Source organism: Benincasa hispida, chromosome 1 (genome assembly GCF_009727055.1).
Source record: "Benincasa hispida cultivar B227 chromosome 1, ASM972705v1, whole genome shotgun sequence".
Classification (NCBI taxonomy): Eukaryota; Viridiplantae; Streptophyta; class Magnoliopsida; order Cucurbitales; family Cucurbitaceae; genus Benincasa; species Benincasa hispida.
Window position 1 is genome coordinate 57,151,435 of NC_052349.1, and position 21,902 is coordinate 57,173,336.

General features: G+C 30.2%; 1 protein-coding gene across 3 annotated transcripts; it reads right to left on the reverse strand.

Moving 5' to 3' along the window:
* Positions 1-14,429: 14,429 nt before the first annotated feature.
* Positions 14,430-19,459, reverse strand: LOC120090999 (B3 domain-containing transcription factor NGA1-like). Of its 3 annotated transcripts, XM_039048787.1 has the most exons (5): positions 18,409-19,459; positions 17,845-18,276; positions 17,598-17,641; positions 17,358-17,451; positions 14,430-14,694 (listed from the first exon to the last, which is right to left on the reverse strand). In XM_039048787.1, the coding sequence occupies exons 1-2, from the start codon at positions 19,126-19,128 to the stop codon at positions 17,917-17,919; spliced, it is 1,080 nt and encodes a 359-aa protein (XP_038904715.1). In that variant the 5' UTR covers positions 19,129-19,459; the 3' UTR covers positions 14,430-14,694; positions 17,358-17,451; positions 17,598-17,641; positions 17,845-17,916. The 3 variants fall into 3 exon arrangements, with proteins under 3 accessions (XP_038904715.1, XP_038904696.1, XP_038904706.1); XM_039048768.1 differs by having other exon boundaries at positions 17,845-19,457; XM_039048778.1 differs by lacking the exon at positions 17,598-17,641 and having other exon boundaries at positions 17,845-19,457.
* Positions 19,460-21,902: the final 2,443 nt, after the last annotated feature.

A 21,902-nucleotide genomic window follows, 5' to 3' on the forward strand; every position in this document is an offset into this window, starting at 1 on the left:
TATCAACGAATCACTAAGTTGTTGAGATTTTCCTATAAAAGAAGATACCACCTTCAGAATCATAGTTAGACACCTTAGAGCCCAGACAGTTAAAAACTTTCTTCAGCACCAGTAGATAAACTCTGTTGTTGGCAAGCAAAAAGTTGGAGGGAAGACACCATTTCACCGTTGATCAAGAGGTGCTGTTGGAGAGAAGCTTGAGAGAGATATCTTCTTTAACTCTCTACCACGTTGGTTGTAGCAAGCATTAAAAATAAGTCAAAGAGGACAAGAGATTGAACTCTGCGACTTAACTTCTTCTTTTTACACTTCATTTCCATTCACCATTTCACTTCATTAAGCTGAGGTGGTTTGTATAAACACTTATTATCTTTAATTCAATCTTATCTTTGGCCATTTATCACTTCTCCATCTGTTTACCTTCAAAATTGTCTATTTGTGAATTTCCTGACTTAATGAGAGCATGAAATATGTAGCTTAAATATCCCTTATTATTTGATTAAATTGATTAAGTAATTAAGTCACTCGAGAGAGCGATTTAACTATTGAATGCATTAAGTCAGGGTGTAAAGTAAGTCTGGATAGAGTTACTCACATCTTTCACCTATTCTTTATGACTAACACATGCACCCTAGAGATAAGATTACATGTGGCTTTCGCATCGAGAGATGCTGAACTTAACATGAGCTAAAGAATAGAATTTTCAATGCATAACACATACATTTAAATTGTAAATAAGCATCTGTATCATCTTCATCTCATCTTCATTGTGCTCACATACGCTTGCTAAACTCGCTAGGAAATCAACCCATACCACTTGCACTTAGAACCATTATCCATAAATCCATTTCTCCCTCTGAACTTCTATTTCTTCTTGCATGCATGCCATTAGCTTAGCGTAAATAACAAAAAATTCTCAAGCTAATTAGGAAACATCTGTATTAGATCAAAAAATAAGGTCTGCGTTAAAACATTCTAGAGTCCCTGGGTTCGCCCTTGGACTTACCAGGAAACTTAAGTTAGATTTATACTTGGGTCTAACTTGAGAGAACTTGTATGCATTTACAAGGTGTGAACGCATCCACTACCAATGGATCACCTGATCTTCTTACCAAAAGAGATCACTCCATCATCCATCTCTATTCATCATAGTCATACATCACCATTCTCTCTAAGTACTTCAGGTGTTTGTGCGGATCCTCAGTATGTTCAGAAAAGAAGGTTGTAAGTGAATGAGACAAGTTTTGAATTCAAAATTACCTATGGTTTTAGGATAAGTGTTGTAGAGGGGCTACTAAGTAAAGTCAAGTGCTAAAAGCTCCTTCAGGATGAGCTCGACATATTGCGCCATCGTCTTTTGTTCAAGCTCTTATTCAAAATGTTCTTCTTCATTTGTGCCTTCTAAATGGATCTATTTCCTAAAGCTCTTCGTTCTCTAGCTTCTGTTCTTCGTTTCCTTTCCTCCCTACCAAGCTTTCCAAAATACAGTAAAGAATTTCAATCCTAGGAGGATCGGGTCATACAAAGAAGGAAAAACTCAAGAATGAACAAAGAACCAAAAACCTTTAAAAACAATCCTTGGCTCCCGAGAAACAACGCCAATTTGGTCATAGTGGATTTTGTTGCCAAATCCGGACGAAATAATTATCCGTATCACCACAACAAACTGCTAATCTTAGTGGCAAAACCGGGTCGAACATAAGGAGTGCTATAATTTCTTTATTTGTGTTTTCAGCCCAAGTATAACTGAAGGGGGTTTGTAAAATTGTTTTGTTGCCAATTAAATTAAAATGCATGAAAATAAAATTAAATGCTGAAATTCAATTTGAGAAAGCCTAGCTTGGGTTCTGATGGAATACACCTATTCAATATATTTGATCATAGAATTCTCCTTACTAGAGACATACAATTAATTTTACCTAACCGAATTAATTGGAACAACTAGTTAATCTGTCCTAATTAACTAATTAGACCAATTTAAATCGATGAACAACATGTAAATTCAAATTGACCTAATTGCATTAAGATCTAAGGCAAAGCTAGGTTGAATATTCAACAATGAACAACCTTAATTAAATATTCAGTTGATTCGATCTTAGGTCGGTTAAAATAATGCTCATCTAGGTGATTTGCAAGCTACCCTAATCTATTGCTTCTAATTGATTAATAAAAGATTAAATGTCACATATCAAAAGCTAATAAAAAGAAACAATCATAACATTCCCAAGTGTCAAATCTTATAATCATGAACATTCAAGATTGAATCAAATTCGAAATTACAAAAAAAAAAAAAAAAAGTTAGTTCAAAATCTCACAAACAATCAAATAGGTGAAAATTCCTAAAGACCCAAGTTAGATCGAGTACCTTAGCCCATAATAGTCATGGAAAATGCCAAGGTGTCTTGATACATTCTCAAACTAAAATAGAAGAAAAGTGGAGAGAAATTAAAGTAGGAGACGACGAGAACCATTAAAAATCAAGACTCTCTGACCTAAGCGATTGAAAAAATAATTTATAGTCATAGTCGCAACATTGCAACGTTGGTAGGAGCGTTACAATGCTCTTACCGAAAATCATACCTCAAGCGTACGACAATCGTTGCGACGCTGCCCTAAATCCGTGTGTTCTACCTTCTAGTATAGTGATAAGGTTGCGACGTTGCGACATAGGGACATTTTGGTCATTTTTTCTCCTTTGAAGCCAGGATACTCAAATTACCTCAAATTTGCTTCAGATTAATCTTGTTTAACTCCAAATGCTCGATTCTAATTCTTAAGTGCTTGATACCGACAAAATTGCAAAACAAACACATAAAATCCTAGGACAATCCCGAATTAAGCGGATCCATATAGCACATTTTCAGTGCTATCAATGATATATGCAACAATATTCACAACTTCCACCCAAAGAAACTTTTGGAAGGCTAGCATAAGATAACATGCATCTAACATTCTCCAAAATTGTTTTGTTATATTTTTTAGCTAGGCCATTTTGTTGAGGTATTCCAAGGACTGTTAAGTGTCTATTAATGCCAAAGTATGTATTGGTATAAATGCTAAAGAATAATGATAATATCAACTCTTCTACTTATATTGTTGAATTGTGTGGTGTTTGGCATTCTAGACTGGGGCATATCAATTATCATTGTTTAAATAGAATGTTAAGTTTAAGATTATTTCCAAATTTTAACATTGATGATACATAAATGTGAAGTTTTTGTTGAATCAAAGTTTACTAGAAAGCCATTTTCATTTGTGGAAAGAAGTAATGAATTACTTGATTTAGTCTACAGTGACGTATGTGACATGAAAAATACTCCCACATGAGGTGGTAAGAGATTCTTTGTCTCATTCATTGATGATTATAGTAAATATTGCTATCTATATTTATTACATAGTAAAGGTGAAACATTTAGTGTTTTTAAAACATATAAGACAGAAGTTAAAAATCAACTTGAGAAGAAAGTAAAGGTGCTTAGATCATATAGAGTGGTGAATATGAATAATCATCTCTTTATGAATTCTGTGAAGTTAATGGTATAATCCATCAAACTACAACATCTTATACACTACAACAAAAATGTTGTAGTTGATGGAAAGAAAGGAACTTTACAACACATGATTAATTGCATGTTTAATAGTTCAGGTTTACCTCACAATTTTTGGGGGAAAACTTTGCTGGGAGCAAGTTTTATACTAAATAGAATTCCATATAAGAAGACTAATAAGTCGCCTTATTGAAAGAGTAGATGATACTTCGTGCGAAAAGGATCAGTATCTTAATTTTATTTTACAGAATGTTAAAATTGTTAGAGTTAAACAACATGCAGCGGAAGTATCAAGGATCCATAAGCATTCTAATTCACTAATTTTGGCAAAAACTAAAGCATGCTCTTCATAAAAATGGGTTTTCAGAACATACCTTTGATGAACTCTTCAAGAAAATGTCCGTTCAGCTGCTGTCTTCACTTGATATCAACGTGAACCACCTCAAAGCCTTTTCTACTATGCTCTTGGAGCTTTAGGTAGAGTTGTGGGACTCAAGAACAACTTGTAGATATGGAGAAACAAGAATAGCTCACAGCAGCAAGTTGAAGAAAACAACTTCTTCTTCACCGATATTCTTCTCTCAAAATTCTGTATATCTTCCTTTTCTTCTTTTTCTCGAACAACTCCAATCTTCTTTATATATTAAGATGAACATGCAAAGAGATGGAGTGCATGACTTGCAGCTCATGCTTGGAGAATCAAAGTAGAGAAGAAAATGCTTTGTGTGTGAGCATAAAGATGATGATAATGGAGAAAAACCTTTTTCCACTTTGTGCAATCCATGCAAACTAATTTCCATTTTATTTTTAAAACAAAAAACGTTTTAGATCATTTTAATTTAAAAATTGATTTTCTTAAATTAATTTCATAAATTAATTAATTTAATATTAAATATTAATTTTTACACAATAATCATCTTTATATATTTAAATCATATTTAAATATTTATTCTCTTGTTCCGTTTAATTTGAACGTTTCAAATTAATTTCTCAAGCTATCCTAAAGCGTACCCATTTACGAGCTAGTAAGGGGACCTCACGGACCTACAGGATCATGGGCTCCAACGATCCGAAGAATTAATCAGCTAAACTCATTAGACGATCTAACCCCCATTCGTTAACTAATGGGTTGATTCTACTAAAGCCCATAGCTGAACTCCTCTCACTGTGAATATAATATGTCCACTCGATATAACCATGATTAGTAAATTAACCCTTCACAGGTTGCTTGTAATAACAGCTGGGTCGAATCTATGTTTTACCCTCGTAATTACCTCTTATTCCTTAAGTTCCACTGATCCCCAAATGAACAATTTATTTGTGATCCAATCAACAAATTGAATCCTCTCAGGCCAAAATGAGAGGGTGATGCCTCTGTTTCAAAGACCCAGAATCACACTTGAAGGGAACAACCTCTCTACTTACCCTAATCGGGTAGGAGTGAATTCCCTCTTGCACCCTATGTTCCAAGCTATTCTACTGGTCTTATCCCAAAATGGTAAGCTATTGAGCAGAGGAAATTGGTCTATCTCTCCACCGTTTGCAGATCAAAGATAATCTCGAACAAAACAGGATTCATAGTTAGCTTAGGATTAAGGTTAAGTTTACCTAAGTCATCAGCATATCGAAATAGTCAGTCTTAAATAATAAATAACGTTAATAAGTAAGAAGTGACAGGTTTCGTGGTCCGATCTTGCACAAAACTCATTTGCATAGGACACCCCCACTTCTCATGTCTCAACATGCACGAATTAGGATCACTTCGTATGTAGCACTTTACAACTCTTTGCAACAACTACAGAATAGGCCGCATCCAATAGTGTTACCAGAATAAGGTACCCAACCTTTATTCATATACTATAGATCATTTTGACTATTTACTCGAACCTGATCCACTTGTATGTCTCCACATAAAGTTCAAGTAGTCATATAATAGTCAAGGGACTTAGGTTTATTGGATTTCTAAAGAAAACAATATATTCAACAATAACTTTATTGAATTCTCAGAATAAGTTCTAATGTTTACAAACCACGAGTTTTAGGACATAAAACCCAACAAACTCCCACTTGGATTAAAACTCCAGTGGTAACTTATATATATGATATATAAGACTGAGTTTCTAAGTTCTATAGAGAAATACAATAAACTAGAACATCCCATACCCATATTTTTTGTCATTTGATATCTCGTACCTGATATTTCTCTCACTTGCCCTAGGTTATTAACCGTTGGTATTTCTAGTCTTACTAGATGATTCTTAAACACTTTAGCCGAGAGAATCATTGTAAACATATTAGTATACAAATAGGTTTCTTATAGGGAATTCATCTATTTCTTAATAATGACTAGGAAACACATTTTCCTTTCACTATATTGAGGTACTTTCAACTCTTTGATTAAGATGGTCTGACCTACTTTAATAACTCTTGTTAACAGTCAGAGCTAGAAATTTTAATTTCATTATACTTTGATCTTAGCCATTTAAATATCTGAATATTTGCTGATGGCTATTAACAATTTGATTCTTAACAGAAGTTGCTATGAGATAGAACAAACATATTTCTTGGAAAAACATTTCATTTATAACAAAAAATATGTACAAAAGGTTAATTAAAAGATTTAACAAAAACAAGTAATTTACATCTTCATCAGCAACTTCTCTTACTGGATGAGCTGAGCAAACGGTCTCCAGGGACAAGTTAGCCTGGCTACCTTTTTCTACTCTCTTCTGAACAAGATACTGAGGGTAGTGTCTCCTCCAATGCCCTTCATCGTTGTAATGGAAACATTTTTCTTTGCAGCGCTATCCTTGCCTTTCAATCCAGTAGGCTTCTTCTTCCCTTTCCCTTTGCCTTTCTTCACAAGAATACTCTTACTCTTTGAAGAGAAAGCAACTTCCGACTTAGAGAACATTCCTCTCTTCTCAGCAGAAGTAACATTTCCTTCTGACACCAGATCCTTTGTTTTCAACATTGTTCGGTAAGCCTGTAGCTCATTTAGTAGAGTAGTCAAATTTTATTCGATTTTATACATCAAGACATTGGTACAAAATTGCAGAAAACTCTTTGGAAGAGATTCTAGGATAAAGCTAACTTGACTTCTCTCGTCCATCATAGTATCGTTCACTTCAACCACATTAAATGGACTATCATGTCCAGGACATGTTCACGAACATTGGTCCCTTCTTTCATGCGACTATTGTAAACGTATTTGATAGCATCATGCCTCAGGGTGAAGGACGACTGTCCAAACATCCCTCTTAGAAATTCCATAATCTCCTTGGCAGTATTCATACCCTCGTGTTTTTTCTCCAAAACGTCAGACAGGCTGGCAAGAATATAAGCACGGGCTTTATCATTAGCCTGATCCATTTATCAAACGCTTCCCGAACAGTTCGGTTGGTATTTGAGCTAGGAATGGGAGGACATTCCTCCGTTAAGACAAATCTCAAATCGTCTATTGTGAGTATTGTATTCAAATTTGATTTTCATTTTACATAATTGTCCCCAATCAGTTTGTCCAAAGCCAACAATTGTATAATAGAAGTCGTCATTTTGAAATTATAAACAAATTTTATAAGTGAATTGCTTTTAAATCCAATCAAGTTTTAGCAAAGTGATAATGTATCCATAATCATTATTTTTTGCAAGGATACTTAAGTGATTTAGAACAAATGCTACCATGGGGCAGTCAAGAATTCCTTCACAAAAGTAAGACAGTTTTTGACCAAATACTATCTCCAGAATAACTCATATTTCGATAGTCATTTAGTTATTGTTTTCGATCAAGATCATTACTAACACTTAGTAGTTATCGTTTTCGGTCAAGACCAAATACTATCTCCACTGGAGGTAGCCGTTCCAATAATACTAATCTTAAAATTTTACCATTATCCTTGAAAATCTCCTTTATTAATCATTAGGCCACTGCCCTCCTTTATTTTTAGGAGCACTATTCTAAATTAATCCAATAACATCAATAAAAATAAAAACTGATTTAATTACTTGCAAACTAAGTTTATACTAATTTTTAACAAACTTATGTGCCAATTTCTAACATAAACCTTTAATTTTATCAAATTACTTATTAAAAACTTTGAAATACTGTAATATTACTTTAAAATGGAATTAATGTCGCAATTTTCACGTTTTCTATAGAACTGTTAGGAAAAAAAATTAATGTGCAGTATGTAAAGTATATTTTCATGTGCATTTGACTGAGGATGAAGAAAAAATTTAAAAAACAAGTTTTTCTCCCCTAAAAAAAAAAAAAAGAATTTTAATATAAAATAAAGTTATATTCATATTTTTAATAAAATTAGAAAATTTTCACGATAGATTCCGAATACAATTCACTATAAGCCCAAATAAATAAAAACTGATCTAATTTTGAATGAATACGATACCAAACAGAAATATATGTGGTGGGATTTAATTAAAATAAAAAAATATATTTTCTTTCCCTAACTTTTAGGGGTAGTTTTTATTTAATTTCTAAATTTTAAGATATTATACTTTTATTCATGAATATGAATTGATTACTATTTAGTCCATAAGTTTTAGAGTGTTGTATTTTATACTATTTAATTTTGAATTTTGAATCATGGAAACTCGCTTTTGTTGTACTATTTTTTCAATTTGGTCCTAGAACTTCAAGATTTATATTTTTAACCATGATTTTTCATTTGATTTTAATGTATGTTAATTATTTTTTTTAAAAAAAATTAATTATAATTAAATTAATTTTCACTAATTTTGCAATTACTATTAAATTTAATAAAAAAAATTCACACTATATTATTTTAAATTAACTAACTGAAAAAATTAACATCATAAATTCTAAAGTAGGTATTAATAAAAGCAAAATATTGAAATCTAGGACCAAATGAACATGAAACTCAAAAAAGATAAAAATAAAATTAAACTCAAAACTCAAGAATATAAAAGCATCACACATTTTTTAATTAAATTTCAAATAGAAATTAGACTCAAAATTTCAAAACCAAAATAATATATATATATTTTTTCCATAAGAATAGCTCCTACGCTCTAATGAAAGAGCAAGAGCGAGTATTGACAAACACCACCTAGTTATGATATCTTGGAGTGCCTAGTGATTCATTTCTCCGCTCGTTTCTTGATAAAAAAAAAATAAATAAAGAGCAAGAGCGAGCATTGGACAAACATCACAACACAATTTCAAACACACACAACTCAATTTGTTTACCATACAAAACACTAATTATCATAATTGAAGTGCCAATGCCACATCTTATAAAGTAAACCTTGTCTAAAAACATCTCTTTAAATTTGTTTAGATTGTAGATATTATTTTATGGGTATAAATATTGAATATCTAAAATTTAAATATCTAGATTAATTAATATTTGTATTTGTATAGGCATGTATGATAATTAATATCTTGAAGTTAAATATCTATGTATGATTTACAATTTTGTTTATAAAAATTAAATTAAATAATTACTTTATATTAAATGTAGAAGAAGAATAATTAATGAAGTCATAAATTAAATTTAGAATTATTTAACATATTGTTATATTAATAATCAATAATATAATTCTATATTAAATAGGTTTTTAGAAACAATATATTAAATGGTTAAAGATAAGATAAAATATTAATTATAAATATATTGATTGAAATTTATTAAGTCTAAACAATATATTTATATATTATAATTAATTAATTCAATAATTAGACTATATATTTACTTTTCACCTCATCTATGTCAGATGAATTTAAATTTCCATGAATAATAATATCCTGAATTTAAAAAAAGAAATTATATGTAACAAATAAAAGTATTATTATCAGATTGGAATTTCATGACAAAACTTATAAAACATAAAGGGAATCAACAAGAAGATCGTACCCAAAATATCATAGATAACGATTAAGAAAGTCGTTTTGTTTAAATTGACTTTCTTTTAAAATATTTGTAAAATTTAGCCATATATTTGAAAATAGATGTCCACAAACGAAGAGAAGAGATTAAATTTATCGTAACCTATCATACTAATATCGAAATATAGTTGGATTGATGTAATGAATAGGATGTTGATTACTTTTTGATTGAAGTTTGGTTGGGTGTAATTAAGTAAAGAGAGATTATTATTATGTATAGAGAATTGTGGTTAGGTTTTAGGGAGAGGCAGTGAGGGGGCATTGCATTGGCATATGATATACCAAACAAAAGGAGGCATCGCTATCCTTGCAGAGTCCCCCATCCCGCCGGCCCTAAACATTTTTATGATATTTATAAATATTATACATTCAAACATTATATTATATTTTATAATATAGTTGGTGTGTGTGTGTATTGGTGATAATTTTATGGGATCGGCTGCCCACTGTCACTCTTAATAATGCTATTATTTATTTAAACCCCCACATGTCTTTATGCTATCCTATGTTCCTATGCTATACTACACCGCTATCCCATAGCCCCTCTCTCCCCCACACCCTTCTTTGCTGGTTTTGTGCTTATAAAATCACTTCAATCTTCTAGTCTCTTCTTGTGATGATTTTTCTTTTGAAATCATCGAGAAGACTTTGTATCAATGATGATTCTCTTCACTTATATTATATACAATCACTTTCTTCTATAACTACTTTGTTTCTTCTTTTAACAATTCAACTCTAAGAAGAGTTCATTTTAGAAAAAGAATGGAGGTGTTTTGACTACGTGGAATTGTTAAGTCTGAGGAGTTGTTTAGTCGTGGAGTACTTCATAATGTAAGAAGTTAATAAGAGAAACGTAATAAATTAATGATAATCTTAAAAGTAGGCCCATTTGATTACGTTGGGTGTTGTTTACTTGTGTTTCGTACTCGTACTGATATCTGGGGTATCCACTTCCAAATATGCAATAGAAAATTGATTGATGAGCGAATGGTGTTCAATCTCGTACTAAAATTTGGAAATTACGTCGATACGGTTACGATTACTGTTATTGTTACTATTGCAATATAAAAATTATGACTTTGTCACCTTCATTGTTACCGTTATCGTTTGACCTTAAATGATAATGGTAACAGTAAATGTGACAGATTCATAATTTTAAATAAACGTGATATATATAAAAAAAAAATACGTTTGCAGTGATTGTTATTCGTTACGATTGATCTATCAATGAAATCTCATTATTATTATACCAATTTTCATTACGTGGTCTTAAAACTTTTAGTCGTGGGCCTTACAAATTCTTTGGTGGAGTGGTCCTAAGTGATGGGTGGTGTATATCAATACTTACTAATTACTCAACCCTGAAAAAGTGTTTGATCATCTATATTTATGTGATTTCAGATTGATCTGTGAAATTTGCTATACTTCACTATAAGAATTTTAGACTATTGATGGTTATTTCACTCAACACAACAAAATACGTCGACTAGATTCAACTTTTGCCCACACGAAAGAGCGTCCACATAGCCACTACCGACGCTTTTTGTAAGATTTTTCTTCTTTCTTTTTCTCGTTTAACAAATTCAGCATGGATCATCTATATCTGTCCACACTCTTTTATCTAAAATCAAGATCAAGTAGCTTATTATCTAATTCGAGGCTTTTCATTTTCAGCTTTTATACTTGTTATAATTATTTATTTCTTATTTGTTTCACCATCATGCTTTCAAAACTTTCTACTTGTTATAATCAAAAGTAAAATTGTGAGAACTTATATCTAAAATAAACAATATCAGAAATAATCTTGTTCATAAGAAGAATATATATGGTCTAGAATGGGGAAGACATGTAATTTTCCCCAATTCTATCTGTATTTTGAAATTCTTTCCTCTAGTCTCTCATTTGATTACCTTTTATATTTCTGCCAATTAATAAAGCTCCTGTGTCTTTTTCACAAAATTAAAATAGTAATATTAAAATAATTACCATATATCAAAGTAAGAATTCTTATATAAGTTAAATCCTCTTTTCTCAAACAAACTTGATATGAACCACATCAAATTATTATTTATATTTTGATTTGATTTAATTAAATAGGGACACTTTTGCAACTTTGATATGATTGATGATGAGGCTTTAGGATTCATAGGAAGGTTAATCCAAAGAATTGTCATTAGGTTGTTTTAGGGATAAATAACGTTGAATTGAATTTTGACCTTTGTGCTTCTTTCAAGTTTAATTAAAGAGAACTTCTTGAGTTTTGTAATTCATGAATTGAGTAGCATGCCAAAAACATTCAAGTGGGGTTGATCATCATATCTTGTGTAGTGTTCCAGTCTTGGGCCAAAAAACTTATTGATCTTTGTCTCAAAAGCCTCGACCATAAATCATCCGTGTCTAACTCAATCGATAAGGTTGAAATGAAATCAATTTGGAAATTTTAGTGTTTGGGAATGATAGATTCATAGATTGAAAGAGTCTCGTTAGGGTTTTTGTATCACAATGAGCCACCACAAGAGGCATTGATGGCATTACAAAGAAAAGGAGAGGAAGAATAAGGGAAAAGAATTAGAGGGTATAAGGAGTAAAGCATATGAAAACAGAAAAAAAGGGAGGGGGGAACATGCAAATATCCAAAGGAGTGGGAAAGAAAGAAAGAAAGAAAGAAAGAAAGAAAGAAAGAAAAGAGAGATGAAAGGGACAGAGTATAGTCAGAGAGAAAGGTGTGTTTGGTTTGAGAACAAACAATTAATGAGGAAGGATATGAGTTGAAATAAGAGATATCCCATTTAGTTAGAAGAAAAATAAAATAAAAAGCTACAAAATTTGGCCAAAAAAGAAGAAGAAGAAGCTTTGTGTTGGGCATCAGTGGTACATATATAAAAGAAAGAGGGGCAGCCCTACCTACCCTTTCTGCTACTATTCACTGCATGGCCTTTGTTTTAGCTGCTGCTGCTGCTTCCCCCCTACTGCATGCCCTCCACTCAAACTCAACACTCATTTAAACACTAATCAATGAATTATGTGAGAATATCTAATGAATTTTACATTATTGCTACACATCATTATTATCCTATACTTTTACCCTATATTTCCCTACCCTATATATATATATATATCTATACTCTACACACATATCAACAATATGAAATATGCCATTTTTCAACTCTCCAATTCCCTTAACCCTTTTAATATTATTTCACCCTCCTCCAATTGCAAAACTTCCATTTCCATGGATATATGTTTCAAAAATAACTTTTTTTTCTTTGGGTTTCTACGGTTTTGAATTGGTTTCTAGTTTTCAAAACGTTATGGTTTTAGTCATTGAGTTTTGAGTTTGATTTCAGTTTAGTTAGTCATTGAGTTTTAAGTTTCGTTTTAATTTAGTCACTAGATTTCTAAATATTTTAATTTTACTCTTGAGATTTGAATTTTGTTCCAATTTATGATCTTTAAGTTTTAAGATTTATACTTTTGACATCATTTTTTCACTTAATATTTGCTTTCTATCTCTAACGTTGATGTCCTATTAATCAATTTAAAAAGAATTATAAGAATTATAATTAATTAATTTTACTAATTTCATCATTGTTATTAAAATTAAATTTAAAATTTTACTTCATAATTATTTTAAATTAATTAATAGACATTAATACCAAAAATTAAAAGTAAATATTTAGTGAAAAAATGAGGTTAAAAGTATAGATTTTGAAATCTGAGAACCAAATTAAAACAAAATTCAAATTTCAAGAGTAAAATTGTCTTAACATTTAATTTTGAAACATAGGGACTAGAATGAAATCAAACTCAAAACTTAAGGACTAAAAATGTAACATTTTGAAACTTAGAGACTAACAAAAGAAATTAAGCCCAAATCTTATGGACCAAAGATGTATTTTTTTCAAAATATTATTGCACAAATGTAAAGATTATTTTGAGGTCATTTTTTGGATCATCAACATATCCTTCAGGATGGTACCTCTTTGAATTCACCATTTTCTTGAATCAAATTTATTGAACTGTTATGGATCGAATGTTTGTTAGTGAAATATACGAGATTTCATCTCAAAATTAATAAACATTAAGTTGAGTATCTCATGTATTTTATAAAGATATGTAATATCTATCTATTTTTTCAATCCGGAATCCTCAACAAAAGGATGTTGTACCAACTCTTTTTTACCATTCTACAACTCAAACATGGGTCTTAATTAGTTCATTTGAAGTTAGTTTAATGGATTATTTGTTAGTTAACTTTCTTTTTTCATCCAATATATTTTGATTTTTCTTTTAAAAATATTTTTAAAAATGTTTCTTGTATCTTTAATCCTACCTCTCACTCTCAATCAAGTAGAGATTAGATAATGGAACCAAAAATAAAGGATATATGTAGTCTATTGTTTAACTTTGGGAGTGTTATTCTTCTTAGAATATGTTGACTAGTTTATAATTTGAGTCTTCTATATATCAAAATGAACTCATATTTTGATACACTTTATGCTTTTATTCAATTTGATATAAAAGTATTATTCATTTATTTCTTAATTATTAGATCAATATATAAGAAGGGGTAGATAGGAAAACAAGTTGTATTTTTTAAATTATAAATTAAATTATTAGACCTTGTAAATAAACATGGTCTCCCTCAAAAGAAAGAAAAAAAAAATATCCCTTTTCACTTTTCCAATCTCTATCTAAAATTATCCCCTTCTTTTTAACAAAATACTAGATGATATAGAATCGTTACCGGCACATTCAGATATCTCAATTAGATTAGACACATTCTTAGTATCCTCATCATATTCAAACTTAAAAAAGATGCAAAAAAGACTTTAGTACCCTCATCATGTCCCAAATCCAAAAGATGATGAAAATTGACCATGTATTCAGGAAGAATAATATCTAGCACCAATATAAGACTGACAATATATATATATATATATATATAATTCCCATGGAAATAATAGATCAGGTAGTGGTAAATATTTTTTTAAAAAAAATATTGCTAAAGCATGTTAGATTGTTTTACACAATAGAGAGAAACTAGAAAATTTAACATTGTCAAAACTAGATACACACCTTGGAAAGTTCTCAAAACCTATAATATTCTCCACCAAACTGGCTTCTTGTGAGTGTGATTGTCAACAAAATGAAGCAACTAATCAGAAGGAAAATGAAGTAATTTGCTTCCACTGTCATATATATATATATCTTCAAAAACTGCACAACACCAAAAAAAAAAAAAAAATGAGATGAACAATATATAAGAACAAGAATTGGATAGATGATTAAGTACAAGTTATTTATATTCAAATCAATATTCCTTCTCAAGAAAAGAAAAAAAAAGTTGTCTTTTTATAGTAATTGTATGTATTTATTGTATCTTACAAGGGAAAAAAGGTCTCTAAGATAAAATTGAGTGAGTTTTGTTGATTCCTATCTAGTAAAACAAATAGGTGCTAGATTTCTGTTTTTTTTTTCTTTTTTTTTTGGCAGAATTTAATTATCAAAATTAATTTGTACTTTATAGAAATAATTATAGTGTCAGGCAAAGCATGCTGCTTGATCCCAGATTTCAATTGAGCAATAACATTAATATTTGTCTTCCCATTTTGTCTGTTATGGTTTAACTGCTATGTTTTTTGGTCCAAACAATGCTTTAACATTTTGACCAATAACCCTAAATTCTAGCTAGAGAATTACAATTACTATTTTTTTTTAGGGACAAGGGCATAAAGGAAAGTGGGAGAATTCAAATTACAAATAATCTAACAACCTAGTGCAAATCCTATATATGCCATCAAATATATTTATATATAAAGAGAATCTTAACTCACTATAAGCCAATAATTATATTTTTCAATTTTTGGATTCAAACACTCACAAAAGATACCTATATCTTTATTTTTATTCCCTCCTTAATGCAATATTCAGAGAAAAGTATGGAAAAGGAAAAATTAATACTAACTATTATATGCATGTGTTATAAAATTTCTAATATCACCGGATATAAATTTAAGATACTTTCTTAGTTTTTCTCTTGTGCATCTAACAATGTAAATCATATGTAAAGTTGTAAAATACGACGAATGATAAAGATTTTCCAAATGTTTCAAGTGATTTCTATTGTACTAGTACTCATCATCCTAAATGTTTTTTCCTCATCATCATATATAATATATCAGTAATCAATAGAAAATTTCTTATACAAAAACATTATTATATAATCACTACATTGTCAAAGCAAGAAAAATATACAAAGAACTAAAAAGCTAGTTGTTCATATCTCAGAATTTCAAGGTTTAAGTGTTTTAATTCATGTCAAAACAAAGAATGGTATGAAAAAGTATAACCAAAATATCTGAGAAAACAAAAATAGACAATCTGTTGTGGGAGTACTAGTAGTATAATTTTATGAACCACGTTCATTTTTTTGAAATATTAACACGACAAGAGGCATCAGAGATGCACCGAAACATCTCAATTAGGTTGATACCTCTCTAGCACCTTCATCATGTTCCAAGACCAAAAGAGATTCATAAACATTGGAAAGATACAAAAGCAGGCTAGAGGAAAGCTCTTAAAAAACAATAAACCAGAAACAAGACTGTTTTTTTCTTTTCTTTTTGAAAATTTTATGAACAACATTCATGTTTATGTTTCACGAACGTTGTCAAACGGAACTTAGGTATTTCATTAAACTACTAACCTGAGCATATATTCTATACTAATTAAGACATATCTTTAATAAAAAAAAGAGTTATATTGTTGTAATAAAAAAATCATATCATTAAGTTTCTATATCTAGCCATTCAAGTTACATAAAAAACACAGAATAATAGAAAAGAAAGTACTTGCCCCATTAAGAGCATAAATGCTAAATATTTGATACACAATAAATACTTAAATTAAGTTCTCTTTTTGAAATTGAGAAATGGTATATATGTGTTTTTGTGTGTAACTGTGTAATTAATGACCTGAAAAAAGTGGATTTTGGTGATACATAAACTTGGCTAACTAGTCATTGGTTCACTCTATTAATTTTTTATTTTCATTTGCATCCTTCAATTATTGTTAATTGATTTGCACCAGTCCCACCAAAAGTATTAAAAAATATGTCAGATATAATACTGCATGTTTAAGAACTATCATTTTAAAAAATTATTACACCAATATTCATCATCATTCAATGTTGATTTTCATAACTTGAATCACATTTTTTAAGGTTTTACTATTAGCATATACATCTAAAACAAGAGAAATAGAATAGAAAGAACAATAATATTGCTAATGATACTCACATCAAGACTTTTTTTTTCCTTTTTTTTTTAAAAAAAATAGAATATGAACAAAAAAAACAGTGAAATGACACAATTGCTACAAAATTGGCAATAGTGAGAAATTAGATGGAAAAAAAGAACAAACAAATTTTTACTATTCAACAAAAATACACAAATCTACCTTTCATTATCATTATTACCAGCTAAAGTGTGGAGAGTGGGAGAAAAGAAAATTTATCAAAAAAGATCATCCGATTTTGTATAACCATTGAATTTATAAGAAGAGAAAGATAAAAGTATCTCGAATTTATATCTAATGGTCATTAGCAAACTCAATGTAGATTCTTGAAGGCAAATCTTACTAAAGGGCAAGTACATTGAATAATTCTTTTGTTTTTTTTAAGAGGTCATGTTTATTGTAATGAATCGATTTTTTTTTTTTTTTAACAATGTGGGGTATGGGAGAATCGAATCTCCAATTTTGAAATTGATTGTATAAATTCATGTTAGTTGAGCTATGCTTATGTTGACAATAAACTAATAAAATGTGAAGATGAGAATGTGCATATTAATTTAATTTAAATTCTATGACATTAAACTAACCTTTTAAAAGGCCATCTCTCAGAAACACTTTTATCTGTCAAAACCTGCATGGGCTTTGCCATTTTTCCAAGGAATTAGAGACAGCAATCACCACCTATAAGAACATAAGAAACAAAATTTAATTCCAAATGTTAAAGAGAAACATGGAATATATTGGATTGAGATGATCTTGAATTAATTTTTTTTGACAGAACATAAAATTAACATCATTTCTTTATGTTCTCCATTAATTAAGCTTACATGCTCTATGGACTCTTGTTGCTGAAGTTTAATCCAAAAAGACCCTACAAAAAAACTTGAGATTACAAAACCAAAAAAAAGAAAAGAAAGAAAGAACGACTATGCAGCTAAAACTAAAAATTAAAACTATAACTCAACATTTTACACATCGATTTTCCTTGTTCATATGTGTTTGATGTAAAATTGAGTGGCTAATGATTCAAGGAGCCATAAAAATTAAAGGGAAAGAAAAAAGAAAACAACTCACCGTTTGATTTTCATCTGCATTTGTCCAAGAAGCTTTGTTTTTTTTTTTCTTTGGAGATGTGGATTCAGTTTGTCAAGTTCCAAAATCAAAAGACGACGACATCGGCGACTTCCCTTTCTCGAAAAACTCCATGGTTGTTGATATGTTGTTATTGTTTGTTGGCATCTGCATCGACATGGGCATCAGCATCGGCATTGGCATTCCATTATAAACATGGAATTGAGATGACGACGGCGACATTATCGTCATGGAAGTTGTTGCTATGTCACATTCATCATCACCACACTGATCTTCAGATACGGCACATTCCATATTAACACCAAAAAGCCTCAATGTCGTCTTAGCTGCAGCCGTTTTCCCAATTTCACGACGACCACCACTGCCATCACCATCACCACCATTTCCATCCCCTATAACTGGTACCGCCTCTATCTGCAGTGGTGCGGTAGGGGATCTCAAATGGTAAAAAACCGACGATCCATCATATGGACCGTCAAGAATGGGATGGCGATTATGATGATGATGATAATGATGATGATTATAAGTATTATGAAATAAACTCACATTATTATTATTGTGCGGCAAGTGGAGGACGTGGTCCCTATGTAAAGATAAGGGTGTGGCCACTGGATTATTATTCCACTGGCCGTGAAGCTGAAAATGGTGATGATGAGGAGGAAATTGGCCACCACCTCCGCTGCTGCCGCTACCGCCGCCGCCACAGTGGAAATATAAAGGTGTGTCGACCGTCGGATGCGGCGGGCGGCGTCGCCAATCGATAAAAAAACGATCTTTATTATGATGAAGGGGTCTTTGAAAAGAGACAATATCACCAGCATCGAGTCTTTTGTCTTTGACAAAGCGGCTCCAGCCTTTGGTCATCACATAGCTTTGGCTGCTAGTCCAGTAAGAGTAACGGAACCGCCATAGCTTACCACCGCGATCTTCAAAGTTTAAAAGAAGACCTTTTTCGTTGGATGAAGAATCAAGTGGGAAGTACTTTTCAGCATGTTGTTTTGGGATAACTAAACGGTTTAATTTTCCCACATCGCTTGGAGTTACAACCTTGTCAAACATGTGCTCTTTCTCTACAAAAACAGAACAATTGTTATTATTGTTGTTGTTGTTACAAGAGTCTTCCATTTCTTGATCTTGTTGTTGTTGTTGTTCCTCATCATCAAAATCTCTGCTTCTTCTTCTTCTATTGTTGTTGTTGCTGCTGCTGCTTTGAAAGTTGTAGTACTCATGATGATGAAATCTAGAAGATGAACCAAAATCATCCATGAATTTGAAAGAAAGTAATTTAATTTTTATGAAGAAATTGGATCTCAAACAACACACCAAGTAGAAAAGTAGTAGTAGTAGTAGTAGTTAGGGTATATATATATAAATATCTATAGTAAAATTACATATAAGAAAAAAAAGGTAAAGATCCACAAAAGAAAAACAAAAAAATTTGAAGAGAAACAAGAATGAAGCACAAAACCCAGATGGAAAAATTGAAGCTTTTTTTGAAAGGGAGGGTTTTTTTTCTTAGAGGGTATAGAATTAAGGGAACCCAGAAAGGGATATAATAGAGAGAAGGGGGTATGGTAAGGTATTGAATAAATAATAATAACAATAATAATAATTTCTGGTTTTTATTTAATTTCTTTCTTTTGTTTTGGGATTTTAGAGAGAGAGAGTTATGGTAATGAAAGAAGAAGAGGGTCCCCTTGTATTGACCTGGTTGGGCTCATGTGAGGCTGTCTGTGTCAACATCCCTGTAGCCTGGTTTATATATACACTAAGGTTTTTTTCTTTTCTTTTCTTTTTTCTTTTTTCTTTTTTTAATTTAAATTTAAATTTTAAAATGTAATAATATTGAAAATTTAATTAATAATCACAACACCATAGGGAAGTGGCTCAAAAAAAAAAATGACAGCTGTTTTAGAGAGACCATGAGGTTATTATTGGAATATACAATTCCTCAACCGGGCAAAACACTACACAACCCCACATAATTAAGGACCATTTTTATTATTATTATTTTTTTTTAACATTGAATTATGTATGGGCATATGGTCCCTCGATTTACCTTTGAGAGTTGTGTTTTATACGTCTTTGAACTATAAAATGACGTTTGATATATGAGTCCTTCCAACTTTATTAGGCTGTGTCTCGTAGCTAACGTTCCTTTTTAATATTATCAACTTAAGCATAATTTGACTACTGAAAGATACAAGTTTTTGTTTGAACGATCGATATATTTATTGTTGAAATTAAAAAAAAAATTATAAAGTGCTTCTTAATTAATAGATTCTAAACTTTTGATGTCTTGTCCACCTCTAGGTTTTTTAACTTTAAAAATAGGTTAATAAACTTTCAATGATATCTGTGAAAGATAGATTTTCAAACTTTAATAAATATTCAAAAGTTTACATCTAATTAATAGATTCTATTAGCTTCCATAAATTTTTGTATTTAATAATACTTTGAACTTTTTAGTATTGTCTCATAGATTTCTAACTTATAGACACTACCTTTAAATTTGAGTAATAAAAGATGTTTGAATACGTCTATTGATCCTTCGAACTCTAGTATTCCTTTAGAGAAACTTCAACGATAAAAAGTATAAACCTCAGCATACAAAATTTAAGATATGTAGCATTTTCTAAAGTTTTAGAGAACCTATTATTATAATTTTTTAAAAAAATTCAAGCTCTCAAGTGTTTTTCACTTTTTTTTTTTCATCTTTTTCTTTTCAAATTATTACACAATTCCCACACAGCTCCATAGGCTAGGGTTTGACCACCTCACACCCTACTTACTATATATATAAAAATATATATAAAATCAAGATCAAGATCAGCAACTCTTATTTACTTTGTTTTATAATCAACAAAGAGAGAGATGAATGACAAGTAGTTTTCATTAAAGAAATTAAATTAGCAAAATAAGAAGGAGACTTCATTTTCAAGCAGCCACCACAACTTTTCTTTAGTTTAGGGAAACCTTTTTGAGCCAAGGACTCTCACTACCTAAAACCTCTTCCCTTTAGTCTTTTTCTAATACCCCTACCTTTTTTAAATATATATATATATATAGTCAAAATTCAATTTTGACTTTTTTAAAAAAATTTAATTATTGTCTTGTTTGGAAAATATCTTGAAATTCTTTTAGTACAATACAATAGAAATAAAAAATTCGAATCACAGACAAATATTTATATATCAGTTAAGTTATACAACATTCATTTTAGTTTTTGTTTTTATTTTAGGTACAATATATATTTTTTTTTTAAAATTCAACTTTTTCTAAAGTTTTGATTTAAGTTTTCAACCAAAACTTACACAAAATTATTCAAACATTTGCATCTTTGAGTTTTCAGCTTTTATAGCACACAAAGTTCACTTATGGGCGCTTATTTTCCATGAATAATGAAATATTGTAAAATAAAATGTAGTTGTCTTGTAATGTATATAATAATTTTTTTTTTTTTTTGCTGTTTAGGGCCTATCTAATTTGGATTAATTTTCTAGGTATTCAAAAAAATGGCACTTAAAAATGCCTTTTTTTTTAAGTTCTAGAAAATACTGTCAATTCAAACGGACCTTTAATTATTATATTTTAATTTTAATTTGACCTCTCCAAGACTACTTTGATTTTAAAAGTATCAAGTCGTAGTTATTGAATGTGGAAAAAAGATCAAGGGATATAACAAATAGAGTTAAAATATTATCAAATATAACACAATCTAAAAGAATTTGTAGATATAACAAGATTTAGGTCTAGTTTTCGTGGTTTATCAGTGATAGACTATATTTCTTTTCTAAATAAATACTACTATATATTTGATTATTATACTTCTTTCTAATTACATTAATCATTATATTTAAAGAAATTCTTATAAACAAAAATTTCTCCATTAAAGATCTTAAAACGAATTTTTAATGGTGGTGTAAATTGATTTATTTATTTTAAATTTAAATTAATATAATTATACAGATTTAAAATTTTAATTGATACCAACTAAAATTTAGAGATCTAAATCGATTTTATTTTATTTTCAATCAAAG

What these genes read in the sequence shown, in the direction of transcription:
- LOC120090999 (XM_039048778.1), bottom strand. Translation starts at nt 19,128, where the DNA reads ATGGATGATTTTGGTTCATCTTCTAGATTTCATCATCATGAGTACTAC.